Here is a 22,490-nt window from a genome sequence, read left to right on the forward strand (position 1 = left end):
TTAGAAAATGTATTTGAAGAAATAGTGACAGAAAACTTCCCTAACTTGATGAAAGAAAAAGACATACAAGTTCAAGAAGCATGGAGAGCACCAAGTAAGAAAAACCCAAACAGGCCCACACCAAGACACATGATAATTAAAATGCCAAAAATCAAAGACAGAGAGAGAATCCTAAAGGTAGCAAGAAATAAGCAACAGGTTACCTACAAAGGAACCCCCTTTAGGCTATCAGCTGACTTCTCAACAGAAACACTACAGGCCAGAAGGGAATGGCATGAGGTAATCAAGGTAATGAAAAACAAGGATCTGAATCCAAGACTACTCTACCCAGCAAGGCTATCATTCAAAATAGAAGGTCAAATAAAGAGCTTCTCACACAAAAAAAGGCTAAGGGAATACATTAACACCAAACCAGCATTCCAAGAAACGCTAGAAGGACTACTGTAATAAGCAGAATAAATAGAAAAAGAAACAACCAAAATAAACAAAAATGGCAATAAATAAGTACATACCAAAAATACCCTTAAATGTAAATGGATTAAATGCTCTGATCAAAAGACACAGAGTAGCTGATTGGGTAAGAAAGCATGACTCACATATATGTTGTTTACAAGAGACCCATCTCACAACAAAAGACTCACATAGGCTGAAAGTGAAGGGATGAAAAAAAAAATCTTCCAAGCAAATGGAAAGGAAAAAAGAGCTAGGGTAGCAATACTCATATCCTATAAAATACACTTCAAAATGAAGGCCATAACTAGAGACAAAGAAGGCCACTACATAATATTTAAAGGATCTATCCAAGAGGAGGATATAACCTTGGTGAACATATATACACCCAACATAGGAGCAGCAAAATAGATTTAAAAACTTCTGGAGGACTTCAAAGGATAAACTGACAGCAATACAATCATAGCAGGGAATTTCAACACCCCTCTGACATCACTGGATAGATCCTCTAGACAAAAAATTAAAAAGAAAACAGTCTCTAAATGATGCACTAGATCAAAGGGATTTAATAAATATCTACAGAGAAGTACACCCCAGAACTGCAGAATTCACATTCTTCTTAAGTGCACATGGGAAATTCTCAAAGACAGACTACATGTTAGGACACAAACTAAGTCTCTACAAGTATAAGAAGAGTGAAACTGTATCAAGCATTTTCTCAGATTACAATGGCATGAAACTAGAAATCAATTGCAACAAAAACATTCAAACACATGGAGGCTAAATAGCGTGTTATTAACCTGTTAACCGAGCGGGACATATACATACGTCAAACGTTGCATACAGTGAAAAGGGAATTCCCCGGTTATTCCCTGGTTAACAGGTTAAACAATGAATGGGTTATCAAGGAGATCAAGGAAAAAATTATAAACTTCCTGGAAACCAATGAAAATGAACACACAACCACACAAAATCTATGGGATGCAGCAAAAGCAGTCCTAAGGGGGAATTTCATAGCACTACAGGCCTACCTCAAGAAACAAGAAAAATTTCTAATTGACTTTCTAACCCTACAACTTAACGAACTAGAAAGTAAACAAAAAGAAAAACCCAGAGCAAGTAGAAGGAAAGAAATAGTAAAGGTCAGAGCAGAAATAAATGACATAGACTAAAAACAAACAAACAAACAAACAAACAAAAAACCAATTCAGAAGATCAATGAAACAAAGAGCTGGTTCTTTGAAAAGGTAACAAGATTGATGGACCCTTAGCCAGACTCACCAAGAAACAAAATGAGAGGACCCAAATGAACAAAATCAGAAAGGAAAGAGGAGAAGTAACAATTGACATCACAGAAATACAAAGGCTCATTAAAACATACTAGAAACAATTATTGGACAATCTAGGTGAAGTGGACAAATTTCTAGAAACACACAGTCTCTCAAAACTGAACCGGGAAGAGATACAAACTTTGAATAAACAAATAACAATTAAGGAAATTGAAGATGTAATCAAGAATCTTCCAGCAAACAACAGCCTAAACCTGGATGGCTTCATGGAGGAGTTTTACCGAACATTCAAAGAACTAAAACCCATTTTTCTCAAACTATTCCAAAAAATCCAAGAAGAAGGAAGACTTCCAAACTCGTTTTATGAGGCCAGCATAATTCTAATTCCAAAACCAGAAAAAGACAGTACAAAGAAAGAAAACTACAGGCCAATATCGCTGATGAACATAGATGCCAAAATCCTGAACAAAATACTAGCAAATCGGATCCAGCAATACATCAAAGAAATTATTCACCATGACAAAGTGGGATTCATCCCAGGGATGCAAGGCTGGTACAATATTCGCAAATCAATAAATGTGATATATCACATAAACAAAATAAGATAAAAACCATGATTGTATCAATAGATACTGAAAAAGCTTTCAACAATATCCAGCATTCTGATAAAATTGCTCAGCAATGTGGTAATAGAGGAATCACATCTCGACATAATAAAGGCCATATATGAAAAACCTACAGCCAACATCATTCTCAATGGGCAAAAAAGCATTTCCCTTAAGAACAGGAACAAGACAGTGATGCCCACTTTCGCCACTCTTATTTAACAGTACTGGAAGTCTCAGCCACAGCAATTAGACAAGAAGGAAAATAAAAGGGATTCAAATTTAAAGGAGGAAGTGAAACTGTCATTATTTACAGATGACATGATATTGTACACAGAAAACCCTAACATCTCCATCAATATTAGCTTATTACTAGAGCTAATAAATGAATTTGGCAAAGTAGCAGGATACAAAATTAATATAAAAAAATTGATGGCATTCTTACACACCAACAATGAATTCACAGAAAGAGAAACTAAAAACACAATCCCATTTACCACTGCAGCAAAAAAACTAAGATACTTAGGAATCAACTTAACCAAAGAAGTAAAGAACCTGTTCTCAGAAAACTACAGGTCATTGAAAAAAGAAACAGAGGAATATATAAAAAAGTGGAAGCATATACCTTCTTTATCAACATCATGAAAATGTCCATTCTACCCAAGCAATCTATAGATTCAGTGTAATCCCTAACAAAATACCAACGACATATTTCATGGAACTAGACCAAATACTTCAAAAGTTTATATGGAACCAAAAAAGACCCTGAATAGCCAGACCATTCTTGAAAATGAAGAATAAAATAGGAGGGATCACAATACCAGATATCAGGTTATACTACAAAGCCATTATAATCAAAACAGCCCGGTACTGGCACAAGAATAGGCGTACAGATCAGTGGAACAGAGAACCCAGAAATTGACCCAAGACATTATGCTCAATATTTGACAAAGGTGGCAAGAGCATACAATGGAGTAAAGACAGCCTCTTTAATAAATGGTGTTGGGAAAATTAGACAATTACATACAAAAAAAATGAAGCTAGACCACGAACTCACACCATACACAAGAATAAATTCAAAATGGATAAAAGACTTAAATGTGAACTGTGAATTCATAAAAATCCTAGAAGGAAATGTAGGCAACAAAATTTCAAACATCACATGCAGCAGACTTTTCACTGATATAACACCTAAACCAAGAGAAACAATTGAACACATGGGACATCAAACTTGAAAGCTTCTGCATAGTAAAAGAAACACGTATCAAAATGGAAAGAGAACCTACTATATGAGAGAGCATAAGATAAGGGGTTAATTTCCAATACATCAGATAAGGAGTTAATTTCCAAAATATATAGAGTACTCATACAACTCAACAAAAGACAAAGAATCCAATTAAAAAATGCGCAGAGGACCTAAACAGACACCTCTCCAAAAAGGACATACAAATTGTCAAGAAACATGTGAAAAAATCCTCAATGTCACTAATCATCAGAGAGATGCAAATTGAAACTATGAGGTATCACCTTACACCTGTCAGAATGGCTGCCATCAACAAATCATCAAACAAGAGCTGGCTAGGGTGTCGAGAAAGGGGGACCTTAGTACACTGCTAGTGGGAATGCAGACTGGTATGGCCACTATGGAAAACAATATGGTGTTTCCTCAAAAAATTAAAAATTGAACTGCCATCTGACCCAGTGATCCCACTCCTAAGAAACCTGAAACACCATCAGAAAAATACATGTACCCCTATGTTCATAGCAGCACTATTTACGATTGCTAAGGTCTGGAAAGAGCCCAAAGTCCATCAATAGATGAGTGGATAAAAAAGCTGTGGTACATATATACAATGAAATACTATGCAGCTGTAGGAAAGAAAGATAGATCTCTTATCATTTGAGACGACATGGAGGGACCTGGAGAATATTATGCTAAGGGAAATAAGCCAATTAGAGAAAGACAAATATCACATGATCTCACTTATTTGTGGAATATAATGAACAAAACAAACTGATAAAAAGAATGGACCTGGAGACATGGATGTGGGAAACAGAGTGACAAACCTCAGAAGAGGGGGATGGGGCGGAGGGAAGAGATAAACCACAGAACTTATATGCATGTATGTGTAACCAATGGACAGGGGGCAGGGGGATCAGGAGGAGGCTGTCAATGGGGGAAAAGGAGACACATCTTTAACAAAAATAAATTAATTTTCAAAAAAAAACCTTTAGCTAGACTCATCGAGAAAAATGAGGGCCCAAATAAATCAGAAATGAAGAAGTATAACTGACATCAGAAATACAAAGGATTACAAGAAACTGCTACAAACAATTACATACCAATAATGTGAACAACCTAAAATATATTAATAAATTCCTAAAAACATACAACCTTCCAAGGTTGAATCAGGAAGAAATAGAAACCTGAACAGACTGGTAACTACTTACAAATTGAATCAGTAATAAAAAAAAACTCCCAACAAACAAAAGCCCTGAACCAGATGGCTTCATCGGTGAATTTACCAAATATTCAAAGACTGAATACCTATCTATCCTTCTCAAACTATTCCAAAAAACTGAGAGGAGAGAATGCTCCCAAACTAAGTTTACAATTAACCTGATACCAAAACCAGACAAAGACACTACCAATAAAGAAAATTACAGGCCAATATTCCTGATGGACAAAGATGCAAAAATCCTCAACAAAATATGAGCAAACTGAATCCAGCAATTCTTTAAAAAGATCATGCCCATGATCAAGTGGAACTTATTCCCTGGGTGCCAGGTTGGTTCAATATCCACAAATCAATTATAACATGATACAGCACATAAATAAAATGAAGAATAAGAATGTGATGATATCAATAGATGCAGAAAAGATCTGACAAAAGCCAACATATATTTATGACAAAAACTCCCAGCAAAGTGGGAATAGAGGGAACATACCTTAATATAATAAAGGTCTTATATTACAATACACAGCTAACACCAGATGAATTCAACCCCGCTGACACCTTGATCTTGGACTCTTAACTTCCAGAACTGTGAGAAAATAAATTGCAGTTGTTTGAGCCACTCTGTGGTCCTATGGCAGCCCTTGCCAACTAATACACTGGATTTTCAGTGTGTTGCAGTACAACCACAAGACCTGGCACAAAGCTTGTGTATGGGTACATCTGAGAGTAAATCCATGCCCCAGATACCATCCTCCAAATGTCTCGAATGGGTCATTTGGATGTGTCCCCTATGAGTGGGTAACCTGACCTCTACTGTCCATCATGAGTCTCTTCTCCAGCTTTCTGCTACAACATTACCTATCTCAGAGATGGGAGTTCCCCTAAGTGACATGAAGGTGGTGGTCAGGGCATGAACAACACACCAAGAGGAGCTAGTCATGGAACAATTGCAAGATCTGTGTAACAGGCAGGAAGGAGGCTCACGAAGGCAGATTTCTCAGATGTTGTCTTGATGATAATCACAAGCCACAGAAAAGCCATGGAGGATCCAGCTCAGTGTATGAACAAAACCCTGACCTAGAGGATTCTTGGGTAAAGAAAAACATTTTAGTCTTTTTACATACCCTTGGTTACCTGAAATTGGCCCAGATTTTTAGGCTTGATGTCATGGGACCATTCCTTTCTTTGGGTTGGGCTGCCTGAGTTCGTGTTCATATACTGTTTATGAGCTTAACTATCAGGAAGCAGAGGCTCAGATGTGAAGGAACCAGGACTTTGTCTAGGGATGAGTTTTTTCCTAGGCCACTGAGATGGTCATCACTCACAGTGGGTAAGATGAGTGCAAACTTCTGGATAGAAGTGGTCAGGTCCAGAGCGGCTCAAAATATGTCCCAGGCTCCCCTGGCACTGACATCCACAGTAGGATACCTCTGAAGGCTGAAGTACCCAAATTCTCTGGCTTGTCGAGAGTAGTGGGCTTAGACAGGCCTGGTTGAGAATCCTGCTTTGCCACTCACTGATTGAGAGATCTAGAGCAAGTTACTTCAAATCTCTGAGCCACAACTTCCTCATTTACAAAATCCGGATAATGATATTTATCTCACAGGATGGGCTGCATGGATTAAGTGAAATAAATAGGCAAAGCATATGACACATTTAAAAGTTCTCAAAAACAGTAGCTCCTATTACTTCATACATCTTGGTTCTACTAAAAGCAATGCAAGAGTTTCTTTCCAAAAAGCATCAAATGTATGTTTTCATTATTAGTCTCAACCAAACTGATGATATGTTCCTGTATAAAACAGCACTGAGGAAAAAATGGTTTAATGGATGTTTACTGCTTGGATTATTCTTATAGAATTGCAAACAGAATCATACCTTTGTCTTCCTGCTATCTGGGAAATCTCTGGATCGCTCAAGGCAATTGAGTTACTCTAAAGTTAAGCCAGGGGGCAATGTCTCATGTTTTAAATGAATAAATCTCTGCTTTCTTATTTCACTTCCTTGTTAATGTTTAGATAGATGGCACCAGATGAGGCAGCCACTAAAGGTCTCAGGGCACTGCAATGACTTCTCAATGAGTCCTGTTGATACCGAAGGATATCAGTGCTGAAAGGGATCCATGCACATTTTTGTAGGAAATCAGAGGCACAGGAAGTGAAGGCAGGCACTCAAGGCTGTGCAGCCAGTGCCAAGGTATAGATAGACCTCAAAGACACTACTGAAGTTTCTTAGTGTGCGAAAAAATAAAAACAAAACACAACAAAAACCAGCTCTGCTGGCAGCCAGACTCAACTGAACACAGACAATGCCCACGGATAGAAACAATGTGCAACAAAGGCCCTCCACGTCCATCCATGTTTCAACAAGACAGAGAGAGGAGGCCAGAAACCAAATACATATAGGACTAAACATTTCCTTTCCAACAGGAGTGACTGCTCCTCCTATACTAATGCTGGCTCTAGACCCACTTTCATCTTCCTGCCTGCTAGATCAGTATGGATAAAACTAAGCAATAATTATAATAAGATTATGAAGAGACTTGATCATCAAATTACTTGCTCCCTCCTTTAACAGACTGCAAACTAGAACTGCCCCTGCTTCCCCAACCCTTCTTTAGTCTCACCAGCACAAGCCCAGACCTCTTAACTCCTGGTACTGGGATGCCCTGGGTTTCTCTGGAATGTTTTCTCCCTTGCTGCAGTGAGCCAAATAGACTGACCATTTTTAAAAAAAAAAATTTATGTTAAAAATGCTAATAACCACTAAAACAAGAATGTGTAATTCCAAAACAATAAAGAAAATAATTAAACAATAAAAATTTAAATGAAGGCCAAAGAAAGAGAAATACTGAAACGTGAGACAAATAAAAAACACTGAATAAGACAGTAAAAGTAAGTTCAAACATATAATTACAATAAATGTAAATGGACTATATACATTATTTAAAAGACTATATTAAAAACTCCTACCTAGCCCTGGCCAGTTTTGCTCAGTGGTTAGAGTGCTGGCCTGTGGTATGGAGAGACCCAAGGTAAGGGCACGTACCTCGGTTACAGTCTGTCCCCGGCCCTGGTTGGGTCGTGCGGGTGGCAACCACTCGATGTGTCCCTTTGGTGTTGCTCTCTCTCTCCCTCCCACTCTATCTGAACAAAATATTGAAAAATGTCCTTGGGTAAGGATAAAATAAAACAAAAAACAGAAAACAAAAACTCCTGCCTAGCCCTGGCCGGTTTGGTTCAGCGGTTGGAGTGTCAGCTTGCAGACCAGAGAGTCCCAGGTTCAGTTCCTGCTAGGGGCACGTACCAAAAAAACAAAAACAAAAACCTCCTACCTATATATGTTTAAATGATATATAAAAGATAAAAAAGTGAAATAAATAAATGAGAAAAGATAACAAAAAAATGCTTTACAAAAATTCTGGCCCTGGCCGGGTGGCTCAGTTAGTTGAGTGTCGTCTTGTGCAGTGAAAGGTTGCCAGTTTGATTTCCAATCAGGGCACATGCCCAGGTTGCAGGTTCCATGCACAGTCAGGGTACGTATGGGAGGCAATTAATCAATGCTTCTCTCGCATCAATGTTTCTCTTTCCCACTACCATCCTCTCTCTCTAAAAAAAAAAAAAATTAATAAAATATGTATTTTTTTAACAAAGCTGCTCACTACAATAATGGCAAATTAAAAAGATTCTAAGGCAAAAAGCAACAAAAGATAAAAGCAGTACGTTTAATTCACCAGGAAGATACAAAAAGTTAAATTGCAGCTGTAACTAATAATGTCACAAAAACCAACAGGACAAGGATAGTTGACAAATCTACAAAGAGGGACAAGATAGGGTAATACACTTTTCTCAGTAATTAAGAATCAATCTGACAGTTAAAATAAGCAAAATCATCAAAAATGTAGAAGATTTAACAATATAAATAAGCTTGAGCTAATGGACAAATATAGAACACTGCTCATATAACAGCAGAATAGTCATTCTTTCAATCAAAAAGTAAATTATTTATGTGAGCTTGGTACAAAAAGTAAGCAAAACAAACTTCAAAGGATTGGTAATATAAAGACCGTGTGTGTGTGTGTACACATATATGTGTGTATATATATATATTTTTTTCCACACTGTTATCAAAGTGGAAATCAATAGTGAAATATAACAGGAAAATCACATTAGAATTTGAAACAACTTCTATGAACTCAAAGAAAATGCATAAAATATTTGAGGAAAAAAAATAGGAAAATGCTATATATACCAAAATTTGGGAAACAAAACTAAATAATGAGAGGCAAATTTTAACCTTAAGTATTAATGTTAGGGAACAGAAAAGACTGAAAATTAGTACAATAAATAGCCATTTCAAAAAATTAGAAACAGGAAAAAGAAACCAAAAGTTAAAAAAGAATTAGTAAGGAAGATAGTAGAAATTAATAAAATAGAAAACAATTATATAAGACAGAAACAACTGCAAAAGTTAATACATTGAAAAAAGATTAATAGCCCTGGCCGGTTTGGCTCAGCGGTTAGAGCGTCCGCCTGCGGTCCGGAGAGACCTGGATTCAGTTCCCGCTAAGGGCATGTACCTCGGTTGCAGTTTGTCCCTGGCCCTGGTTGGTCGTGCGGGTGGCAGCCACTCGATGTGTCCCTTTCACGTCGATGTTTGCCTCTCTCTCTCTCTCTTCTCTCTCCCTCCCACTCTGTCTGTACAAAAGATGGAAAAATGTCCTCGCGTGAGGATAAAAAAAAAAGACTAATAAAACGGACAAATCATTTTTTTCAAATTAAGATAAAAATTAATAAAAAGGGAAATACAACTACCAAAGACATTTAGATAACATATATTATATATGACGGAACATAATATAAGTATAATAAACTTACACAAAGCCAATAACATTAACTAGGAAAAATGGAAATTTTTAGAAAAGTATAAATTACCATAATGATTCACTTAACGTGATCTATCAGCAGCACCAGGTACAGATTAGAGTACTCCCTCCTCCTCAAATCATTCAAAGCAGTAGATCCTTGCTTTTGCCTCTGTTCTCTTACAGTCCATTTTTTTACACAGCAACCTGAATGCCACTCCTCTGCTCAAATCCTGGTGGCTTCACATCTTATTCGAAACAGATGCAAAGGCTTTACAATGGCCTACAAGGCCCTATGAGCTAGCTGTCCTGATATTTTCAGACATTACTTTTACTATTCTCCTGTTCACTGTAATCCAGTCATACTTGGTACCAGTGCCGAGTCTTAGAATTTGCAGATTCCTCTACTTGAAGTGCTGTTTCTCCAAATATCTCCATGCTCATTCCCTTGTCTCCTCCTTCAAGTCTTGGCTCAAATACTATTTTCTCAGTGAGAACTTTCCTGGCCATCCTATTCAATACTGTAAACTCCACCCTGGCACTCCCCATCCTCCTTTCCTGCTTCATTATTCCATGTACACTTATCATTATCTAACATAAAATATATTTGACCTACTTATTTTTCTGTCCCAACCCCTAACCATAAATTCCATGAGGGCAGAATGCTGTATTCCCCAATGTACAGGTACTCAATAAATATCTGAAAAATGACTGCATAAATGCATGCCAGAGATTATTCTATCTACCATTCCACTCAATGAGTATGGTTAATTAATGTACTTATTCTATAGCAATAACAATTTCAATAACTATTAGTGAACTAGTTTGTGTCTGGTACTCTCAAGGCCATGTGGACACAAGTAGAATAAAGTGACCACAATGTAACTATATTGAGTTTAGGGAAAGGAAAACCTCCCCTTGTGCCAGACTTGGAAATAGAACTCTGGTTAATGGTCACTGTTTACCTATTAGAGCTAGAAGTTTATCTCTTAAAATAACTAAGAAAACAACTGGGCCTTGGTGATTCATAGTAGAAAGTCAAGAGTGTTTAAAACCTGCAGCCATCAACAGGATTTTAGAATTTAATACTCCCTCTGTATTTTATATATAACTGGCTTAGTGTATTTGATTTAGTTTCAATATTTAAGAAACCACTGCGATCAATCAACAGGTCAAGGCTAACCCAGGAGTACCTCTGGCAATTTTTAAAATTTAGATATAATTCACATATTATATAATCTACCATTTTAAAATATACAATTTAATTTTCTTTTTTATTGTGGTAAAATATATATTATATCAAACTTTTCATTTTAAACATTTTAAGGTATACAGTTGAAAGAATATATATGTATCAACAATGGTTTCTAATATATTTACAGGACTGTATAAATATCACCATCATATAATTCCAGAATTTTTCATCACCCCAAAAAGGAGCCTATACCTGTTAAGAAGTCATTCCCCATTTCTCTCCTCCCCTTATAACCCAGCAACCACTAATCTATTTTGTCTCTATGGATCTGCCTATTCTGAATATTTTACATAAATGGAATTATAGACTACAGTCTTTATTTTTTTCCCTTTATTGATTATAGTGAGAGAGAAAGTGAGACGGAGAGAGAGATAGAAACATTGATGAGAGAGAACATCAACTGGCCACCGCCTGCATGCCTTCTACTGGGGATCGGTCCCACAACCTGGGCATGTGTCCTGACCAGGAATCAAACCAGCGACTTCTTGGTGCATGGGTCAATGCTCAACTACTGAGCCACACCGGCTGGACTAGACTGTCGTCTTTTGTGTATGGCTTCTTTCACCAAGCATAATGTTTTCAAGGTCCATCCAAACAGCAGGATCTATCAGAACTTCATTCCTCTTTATGGCTAAATAATATGCCATTGTATAAATATATCAAATGTTGTTTAATGATGGACTTTTGAGTTGTTTACAATTGTTCACCATTAAGATTAGGAAAAAGATAATTTTGTCCAAATAAGTAAATATTCTCTAGAGCAGTAACCAGATATAAGAATATTAGTATTCAAAATTCTATTTTGGCAGATAGATACTGCCAAATAGGATATACTGCTTACACTCCCACAAATAGTGCATGACAAGATTAACTTCTCTATACCTACATATTACTGAATTTTAGTTTTAAATTTTTCTAAGCAGCAAGGGAAAAATTCTTTATTTTGATTCCCTTGATAACTAATGTGGTATAGCCTCTTCTATTAAAAAAAATTAACAGGCAATTATTTCATCTCAATTTGAGTAATTTATACCAAACAGCACCATTACTATAAGTTGAATTCTCATATACATTTAGCTCTGTCCCTATTTTCTCCATTCTACTCCTTTAATTTTCCACACCAATATCATGCTAGCAACAGCTTTATAGTATATTTTAGCATCTGGTAAATAAACGTCTTATTCATGATTCTGCTTTTTCAAAATCTCCTTGAGTTTTCTGGCACATTGATTCTTCTAGATGAACTTTAGAATCAATCTGTAAACTTACCTGTTGAGACTATGATTGGAATTCTATCATTTATATATGACTGACATATTAATAATGATATTAAATTTATGTTTCTAGGAACATAATATGTTTCAACATTTATTCAGGTCTTGGTTTTGTATTCTTCAGTAAAATACTATCATTATATATCAATAAGTATAATCTAGTTTTTTTTTACTTCCACGTGTGCTTACTTCCCATCTCTACATAAATGAAAAATTTTCTATTTTGAGTAAAAAGATCATTTCCTCATATCCTATATAATGATAGGACTATGAGATAGTCTTTAAGAGCTATTTCAGCTAAAAAATTCCATGATTTTCTATAAACATAAAAAAACCCCACACTCTAAAAATCATCTAAATTATACGCATATTCATGTATAAAAGACTGAAAGTATATACACCAAGATAGTTCACTGACTGCATCTTTTTTGGGAGGGTGGCGAAGGACTCGAGTCTATTGAAGGCTTCCAACTTCTGGGGAAAAGCTTGGAAGATAAATTGCCATTAATTTCAATTCTTTTTTTTCATTGAATTTATTGGGGTTACATTGGTTAATAAAATTGTATAGGTTTAAGGTATACAAGTCTATAATACATCATCTGAAAAGGTGAAGGGATTAAGCAAAAGAAAGCAACAACAATGAAAACAAAACAAACAAACAAAAATCTCATGCACAGACAATAGTATGGTCATTACCAACAGGAAATGGGGTGGGGAGGCAGGAGAGGGTAAAGGAGGGCTAAATGGTGATGGAAAGAGACATGACTTGGGGTGGTGATCAACTGGTTTCATCTTGAATTCTAACTCTGATCTCACATCAGCAATGGCTGCCAAGAGTGGTAAACTGATATTATCTATGCTCGAGGAAAAAGAATACCATAATGAATTATCAATCTCTGCCATGAAGGAAGATATGGAAAATGGTGACTTAGGCGCCAAGTACTTGCCATACATGAGATTCACCAAATTATCAACAGTGGTTATTTCTAGAAGCAAAATTATATCAAGGCCTTCATTTTCAACTTTATACACTTCTATATTATTTGCATTTTTAATAAGCAAGTATTACTTTCAAAGTCAGCATGTACACACAGTATCTTAATATGTAAAAAATACTGCAACTTTATAATGAACATTTAACAGTGGTATATTCCTACTTCATTATCTCCCATAAACTTATAATTTCCTTAATAATTTTTTCAAAAGAAAATTCTAACAGTTTAGGTTTTAAAGATGCATTAAAAACGCTATCTGGATTAAGTATTCTTGAATTATTTCCAATATTTATGTCACATTATATTATTATTCTTTTCTAAAGTCATCAGGAAAGCATGAACATAAACTAAGTAATTATAAGAAAAAAAGTACTTTCAGCACTTTTAACACTTACAGTTCAATTTCAACCATGCCTTTGGAACATCCTCTCTTCACAAAAAAGCCAACCTAAGAAATAAAAAACAAAACAAAAAAATACACAAAGTGAGCTGTGTGATGAGATTCCCAAGTTAGGAGAATTAGAAATGTCATTATTATTTGTCAGAGCAAGATTCACTCAATATCTACTCTGTATGCAAGGCCCCTTCACTATTTCCATCCACAAAAAAGCAGTAATAATATTAGTTATCATTTATTGAACCTTTTACATGCCAGATGGCCTCTCTTTAAAAAGCTCCTTAACACAGCCAGTTAAGTGGTATAGAACAAGGACCTAAACCCAGGTAATCTGGCTCCAGAGCCCGTCCTCTTAGCCAATATACCAAACACTTTCTCACAGAGAAGAAAGCAAGCCAGTGGGAAATGAGTTCTAGAGAATAATCACAAAGAGATATATACCCAGTCTCCTTATCACCATTGGAAACTTCAAAGAAGTTACACTGATTAAATATTATTAACAACTACTGGAATATTATTCATCATGTTATTAATCAAGGCATAAATGTTACCGAGTATTTTTTTTTTAAGAGCAATACAGAGTAAATACAATTTAAGTAAATATAATTTACATAGTAAGACTATTTGAGTTAGTTTCTAAATGTATATAACATAAGCAAAAAAACAGATCCTGGGCCTAAAAAAAATCAGATTGGACCTTAAATCAGGCTATAAGACACCTTGCAAATAATGATCTTTTTAATAGTAGTAACACAGTGATGACAATTATAGCCACAACTACTAACATGTATTAAGCATTACTATATGCTGCTATGCTAAACGCCTTATATATAGTAATACTCACAAGCAACCTTATGAGGTATATATTATATCCATTTTATAAATGATGAAACAGTCCCAGAAAGATGGAAATGAAAACATGTTCACCCTGGCCAGTGTGGCTCAGTTGATTGGAGCATCATCCGGTGCACTGAAGGGTCGAGGAGTTCGATTCCTGGTTGGGGCACATCCCCAGGTTGCAGGTTCAATCCTCAGTCAGGGGGCATACGGGAGTCAACCAATCAGGCCCCCTCCCCCTCAAAATCAATAGGAGCAGATCCTCAGGTGAGAATTAAAAATAAGCCCTGCCTGGTTTGGCTCACCGATTAGAGCATCGGACTGCGGACTGGAGAGTCCCTGGTCCAGTTCCCGCTAAGGGCATGTACCTCAGTTGCAGTTTGTCCTCACCCCAGTTGGGGTCATGTGGGTGGCAACTAGTCGATGAGTCTCTCTCACGTGGCTGTTTCTCTCTCTCTCTCTCTCTCTCCCACTCTATCTGAATATAAATGCAAAAATGTCGAGTGAGGATAAAATAAATAAATAAATAATAATAATAAAGCCTGTTCCTGTAACCAGAAAGTACAGCTTAATGATTAAGAGTTCAGGCTTTAACATATGCTATCCAGGTTCAAATCTTAACTCAATCATAGATAAGTTGCATAACCCTGAGAAAAGCAAAAACTTAACCTCTCTGTTTTAGTTTCTTCATAAATAGAAAACACAATGGCATTTTTGTAGGCATGCCATCTGTATTAGCTTGCAGCAATGAAAATACTTGGCACCGATCAGAAGAAAAAAAATCAGGAGGCAGTTTTTATTGTAAAAAATATATATATATATTATATATATATACATATATATATATAATATATATAGAGAGATCTCTCTCTATATATGAGAATGATACCTAACATGCCAATGTTAAATTTTTATATTAGCATTTAAACATAAATAAAACATTTAAAATATTTTTGCTGAGAAAAGTGAGCAGTTTCTGAATACATCTATGGATACCCAAAAGTGTGCAATTTGTCATCTAAGAAACTGCATTCCACAGCCTCCTTAAAACCCCCTATGACAAAAATGTATAAGGCTGGTGAAAATTGTTACATCCCAATCTATTCTTACTAAACACCCCTGGAGTGCAAACCAGCAGACCACTACACAGAGATACGCATTTAATAAATAATAATGACAAAAAATATACATTTTTATAAAATTCTGAGTTGGTCCTTGGAAGTTATCTACTCCACCCCTGTTATCTTTGAACTAAAGAAAAAGGAGGTCCAGACAACTAAGGTCACAAGGCTAATTACTAACAGAATGATATTGTTTCTACTTCATAAATGCCTCTCATATAGCATTAAAACACAAACATACACATTTTGAATAGGTCTATTTATAATCTTAAAAAATATTATGCCTCAATCTTGTAACCCTACATTATATTTTAAGCCTGGCTAAACTTGGAATACTATTTTGATAATATTGTAATATTTACAATAATTTTGGAAAAATATAGAAAATCTTTTCAAGTTTTAAGAATATTTTACAGTGGGGTAACAATTTAACTTTCAGACTTTCTTTTTAAAAGACGTCTCTATGTGAAAAACATATGAAATAGTATATATAAACTTCAGGTACTATTTAAGAAATAAAACCATGTATCTACAGCCAATTTAAGGAATTTAACATTATCAGTATACCTTACATTCCTTGCATAACTCACAATTGCATTTTTCTCTCTCAACAAATATAATCTTTAAGCTGATTTGTTGATCATTCTTTCACTTTTCTTTAGTTTTACTAGATACTTCTCTAAATATTAAATATATGTTTTTGACCATTCTATTAACAGCCTCTTATTACATATTTTCTTCCACGGTTATATTTTTCCTTAAAATTAGTGTTTTGAGATTTAACCAATTAGCTAAAATTTATTTTCAGTCATATAGTATTTCAATTTGAGCATACTAGAATTTACTGTGAACAATACTGTTATAAATATTTCCATAATTTTGCCTCGTATAAATATACAAGAGTTTACTAAGGTATCCAGGAACAGAATTTCTGAGTGACTACGTATATGCAGCTATAGACTTACTAGGTAATGACACATCATTTTCTCTCTCTCTTTTTTTTTTTTGTTATCCTCACCTGAGGACATTTTTTCTTTTTTGTTCAGGTAGAGTGGGAGGGAGAGAGAGGAACAGAGAGAGAGAGAGAAACATCGATATGAAAGGAACACATTGAGTGGCTGCCACCCACACGACCGACCAGGGCCGGGGACAAACTGCAACCGAGGTACATGCCCTTAGCGGGAACCGAACCCGGGTCTCTCCGGACCGCAGGCCAACGCTCTAACCGCTGAGCCAAACCGGCCAGGGCTGACACATCATTTTCTAAGGAGGCGGCACAAACTTATATTCCCACCAAGATTACATCAGAGTTCCCAGTGTTCCATATCCTTGTAAGCACATGGCACTGCCAGAATTTTTGTGAATCTGATGGATATACCATGCCAGGGTGAATTTGCATTTCTCTGACAATTAAAGAAGTTGAGAATGTTTTCATATATTTATTGCAAGTTTCAGCTGCTGCTTCTGTGAGATGTCTGAGCATATCTTTTCCTCACTTTTCTTCTGAGTTGTTACTGCTTTGCTTATAACATAGTCTAGACACCAATTTTTTGTTATATATGTTATATACAGTCTCCCAATTTGTGGCTTATCGTCTTCTACATGGTATCTTTTGGTAAAGAAAAATTTCTTAATTTTATTTTGGTTGAATTTATCAGTTTTCCTTTTCTATCTTTATTTTTATTTAAAATTTTTTCTTCAACCCAAAGTCAAAAGGTATTCCCCTCTATTACTAACATCTTCTAAAAACTTCTGGTAAATCACATTACATCTTCAATTCACCTTACATTGATTTTTGTTAAAGAGTGAGGACAGGACTCAATTTCTTTTTTTCCTATTTGGATACCAGTTGTCTTGCTACTATTTATCCCCACTCATCGACAATGTCAGTTCTATCATAAATCAAGAGTTTACTAATCATGGTTTTATACCTGGGCTTTTCATTCTGTCACATCACACTGGTTTATTTTATATTCCTACACCAATAGCACGTGTCTTAAATTACTGTAACTCCCTATTAAGTCTTGGTATCTGGTAGAAAGAGTTTCCTCATTGTTCTTTTTTTCTTTTTTAGGAGTATCTAAGCTCTTCTTTGGTCTTTCGTTCTTCCATCTCAATTTTAGAACCAGCTTGTAATTTGCTATAAACAGTATTGAGATTTTGACTGGAATGACATGGGATGCAGCTCAATGTGAAGAACAAATATATTAATTAGATCTTCCTGTGTATTAATATACTGATTCTATCCATTTAATCAAACTTTAAAGTTTTTATCTATTTATTTACTGATTGAATTTTTTAGAGAGAAGAGACAGACAGACAGAGAGAGAAAGACAGACAGACATCAATTTTTGGTTCCACTTATTTATGCATTTATTGATTGATTCCTGCATGTGCCCTGATAGGAGATCGAACCCGAAACCTTGGTGTTTTGTGACAAAGCTCAAATCAACTAAGTTATTCAGCCAGGAATAACTTTAAAGTTTTTAAATAAAATTTTATAATTTCTGCATATAGGTTGTACATGTTTTTAATTTATTGCTATATAACTACTTTTGTGGCTACTGTAAATGGTATTTATTTTTAATTGCATTTTTCTGTTGTTAAGTGTACAGATATACAAATGATTTTTGCTATATAATCTTATATCTAGCAATCCTGGTAAAATTCCATATTAATTCATCAGAAAACTTATATAGAGTTTCTTTTGTGGTTTTTTTATGCAGATACTCTTATGACCTGTGAATGAGTTTTCTGTCTTTCCAATTTGTATCTTTTCTTTGCCAGAACTTCCAGTACAATGTTGAATAGCCATGATAGTAGGTAACCTTGACTTATTGCCAAATATGCTATGCATTTATATAGATGTCTTTTATGAAATTAAGAAAGATCCCATCTATTCCTAGTTTGCTAAAAGTTTTAAAATCATTAATTAGTATGAAGTTTAACTGAATACTTTTCTCTACCTATTGAGATGATCATGCAGTTCTTTAAAACATGATATATATTGTGTTAATTTTTTCTAATGTACAATCAATCTCCTATGCCTTAAATAAATTCAATTTGGTCATGATGTATTATGCATTTTATGTATTAGATTCAGCAGGCTAAAGTTTCCTTCCTTTTTTTTTTATTTTTGAGATTTCTGCTTCTATATTCATAAGTGAGACATGCTTGTAATTTTCTCCTTGTTTCCTTGACTGAATTTGGTACCTAGAGTCATATTCTCTATGTAAAATAAGAAATTATTACCGTTGAACTAATCCATAATTGTCTGGTGTTCTGAGAGAAATGTAAGAGCTGATTTATTTTTTCTAGTAAAAGAGTTTTGATAATTTCTATAGTTGCAGAAAGCTATATATTCACTTTTTAAAAAATGTTAAATTTATTGGCATAGAACTGTTCATAATATTCTCTCATAATCTTTTTAATTCTGCTGCATTCTGGTAATTCCCTAGTAGTAATCATCAGGACAGTTTATGAATATTCTAGTTCTCCTTCAAGCCCATGGCAGAATTGTATTTGCTCATTTTCTCTGATGCAAGGTATGGCTTTTCGACTTACTTTGTCTAATGACATTTGATTGGAACAAATATATGTTACTTTTTGAAGGAAATTTTAACAGCCAATTTTCTTCTCTGATGTGGCAATCATGAATAAATTGAAATGACTACATTAGCATAGGTACCTAAGTGACCACAAAGGGCCTACAATAGATATGTAGTAAGAGCAAGAATTAATCTTTCGTATTTTCAAACCAATTAAATATGGGGGTTGTTTGAATCACGATATAACACTTATTACTTTTTCTTCATTCCTTTATTTTTTGTTCTTTACCCACCCTTCCACTTTATTTTCTCAGAAGTTAACTGATTTCATTAGTCTTTATTAGAGCAGTTTTTGGTTTGTGGTACTTATTATATCATTGTTAATTATTTTATTAATTTCTGCTCTTATTTTTCAATTTCCACTAAGATTTCTTCTTTTTCCTGAGTATAGTACAAAATTATTTTTTTTATTCCAAACCAAGAAAAATTTTAGTTATCTTTTTGTTATTCTTTCTCTCTTAATAGCATTGTGGTAAGATAATATAATGTAGTAAAAATTCTTTGGTATTTTTTATATTTGCTTTATGTTTTATTATATGGTTTTTAGAAATGTTTCATTTGCACTTAAAAAGAATGTTTGCTCTCCTGTTGTTGTGTACAGTGTTTACAACACATCCATTTGTTCAAGCTTGATTGTTGACCTTATATACAGGGATACATCGTTTTGTTAATCTTCACCCAAGAATATTCTATTTATTTTTTAGATAGAGTAGAAGGGGGGAAGGGAGAGAGAGAGAGAGAAAGAAACATCAATGTGAGAGAGACACACAGACTGTCCGCCTCCCATACAACCCCAACCAGGGCCGGGACTGAATGTGCAACCCAGGTACACGCCCCCAATGGGGAATCAAACCCAAGACCCTTTGGTCCACTGGCTGATGCTCTAACAACTAAGAAAAGGCAAAACCAGCCAGTGCAGGATACTTCATTTTATAACACTTTGCAGGTATTGCCTTTTTTTTTGTTTTTTTTAACAAATTGAAGTTATGTGGCAACCCTGTGTTGAGCAAGTCTGTCAATGCCCAAAAGACTGATTTACTAAAGGCTCAGCTGCTGGTTAGCACTTTTTAGTAATAAAATATTTTTTGATTAAGGTATGTACATTGTTTTTTTTGGACATAATGCTATATACTACAGTATAACATAAACATCATTTTATATATGCACTGGGATACCAAAAAATATTGTAGTGGTGAACTTACAGTAATCTCTGAGGTATACCTGTATTCTTACTAATTTTTTATCTGATTAATCTATTGATTATTAACAGCCCTCCCACTGTGATTATGCATCTGTTAACTTCTCATTTAGAGTTCTGAGTATGCTTATATGTTTTGGGGCTAGATTATTTGAATTCAAGTTGAGGACTGAACCTTTTATCAATATTTAATAACCAACTTTATCACTAAAGTACTTTTTACTTTAAAGTCTATTTTGCCTGGTACTGATTCAGCTATACCTTTCTTTTGTATAATATTTGACCAGTATGCATTTTTAATCCTTTCACTTTCAGCTTTTTATTCTACATATGCATATTATAAACAAAACAGAACTGAACTTTGTTCTATTTACCTACACTACACAGACTTTCTCATTTAACAAGAATTTAGACCATCTATATTACAGTACTTATATTTGCATGTTTTTATACCTTATTTTATGTTTTTTAATAATCTCATTTTTCGTATTTGTTTCTTTTCTCCTCCACTACTCTCAAGACTTTTCTGGCTTACTTGGGCAGTGACTTTTTTCTCCTCTTTCTCATTCTACTTCTTTACCTTTCTTGTATGGGGGATTTCTGAATTTCAACTGTTTTAGTGGTTTACCTCAGAAATTTTAACAGGCATATTTAACTTAATAAATTGTGAAAATCAATGATCTTAAATTCTTCCCAATAATACAGATCCACAGAGTATTTTAACTCCAGTTGTCCAGAAAGGACAACAGCTTTATCTTGTTTGCTTTAAATTTTACAAGTTAGATATTAGTGTTAATTTATAGTTTGTATTAAAATTCCTTACATGTTTATCATTTCTTTGCTCACCATTTCTTCTTATATCTCAGACTTTCTTCTGGGACCACATTCCTTCTTCCTAACTTATATACCTTCAAAGTTTCTTTAGTGAGAAACCTTATTTTTTTTTTCCTTTGTCTCATCACTCTGAGAACATATTACTACTGTGTTTGATATTCTGTAATTTACTATAATGTGTCTACTTGTGTATTTCTTTCTGGAAAATTCTTAGCCATCGTTCTCCAAATATTGCCTCTTCTTTAGTCTATATTACCTCTCTTTGGAGATACTTAAAAAAATATTATCATCCTTTACCTATCATGCCTCAACCTTGATTTTATTTTTTTTCTTTATCTTTATATTGCATTTAAAAAAAATTTTCAAGTACTTTAATTTACAAATTCTCTTCTCAAATGTGTCTGCTTTGTTGTTTTACCCATCTATAAAGTTTCTCTCTTCAATTAATATATTTTTAAGTTCTATTTGATTCTTTTTCTAATTTACCTAACCTTTTTGTTATTTATTCCTTTGTTACTCTCGCAACCTTTTTTTTTTCCTTAAAGTAAATATTCATAGTTTATACTGTCTATTTACAAGCTTTGTAGGTCTGACTGTATCGTCTGCTGTTTTTGTTAGCTCTTATTTTTGGTGATTCATTTCCCCCTATGTTTTGTGATTTTTATTATGAATTAATGAATTTCTTAGGTCTTTATGTTTGGATTTTTTTAAAGATAGGCTGAGGCTATTTTCCTTAATAGGATTTGCATTTACTTCTGCCAATGCCTGGAGATATTACTTACTGGGACCACTCTAAACTAAAATTATAATTTATGATATTTAGGCCATAGAATAATATGAATCTTGGCCCCAAATATTTGTTAAGGCTTGTGGTTCAGAATTCTTAAGAGTTTATTTTTTTCTCTACTGTATTCAGAGTTAACAATGAGATGAGCAAGGAACCCCACTGTCCCATTCTGAGATGCCATTTTCTGTGCTACAACAGTACCTGGCTTCTAGATTTATCTTCCAAGCCCTTCCCCAAAACCTTTAGGGCCCCCTATCCCATGGAACTAATTCAAAGCCAGGCTTTAAGGTACAAGATAAGCAAATGCCCCTAGGACCTAGAGAAACAACTCCAGAGCTTGCTTAAATTTTCAGATCCACATTATTTTGTTTCTGCCATTGGTAATACATTTACTTCACCTTTCCACAAGCTCAGCAATACATTAAAAAAAATGTTTTTTTTACACTATCTAAGAATTTTAAGTATTAGGTACTTGGAGAATTCTCTTTACATACAGCCCAAAATACTCTTAGAAATG

General features: G+C 34.6%; 1 protein-coding gene across 4 annotated transcripts in view; it reads right to left on the reverse strand.

Annotated features, from left to right (window-relative positions):
- The window catches only part of SMC5 (structural maintenance of chromosomes 5), a 105,494-nt gene that overhangs the window by 76,855 nt on the left and 6,149 nt on the right, over positions 1-22,490 (reverse strand). For 3 of the 4 annotated variants that reach the window (XM_036260917.1, XM_036260916.1, XM_036260919.1), the window contains exon 3: positions 13,587-13,639. In XM_036260917.1, the coding sequence (XP_036116810.1) occupies positions 13,587-13,639 (53 nt within the window). Of the gene's footprint in view, positions 1-13,586; positions 13,640-22,490 lie in introns of those variants that run through there. The other variant, XM_036260918.1, reaches the window with a different exon arrangement.

Source organism: Molossus molossus, unplaced genomic scaffold (assembly GCF_014108415.1).
Source record: "Molossus molossus isolate mMolMol1 unplaced genomic scaffold, mMolMol1.p scaffold_m16_p_14, whole genome shotgun sequence".
NCBI lineage: Eukaryota > Metazoa > Chordata > Mammalia > Chiroptera > Molossidae > Molossus > Molossus molossus.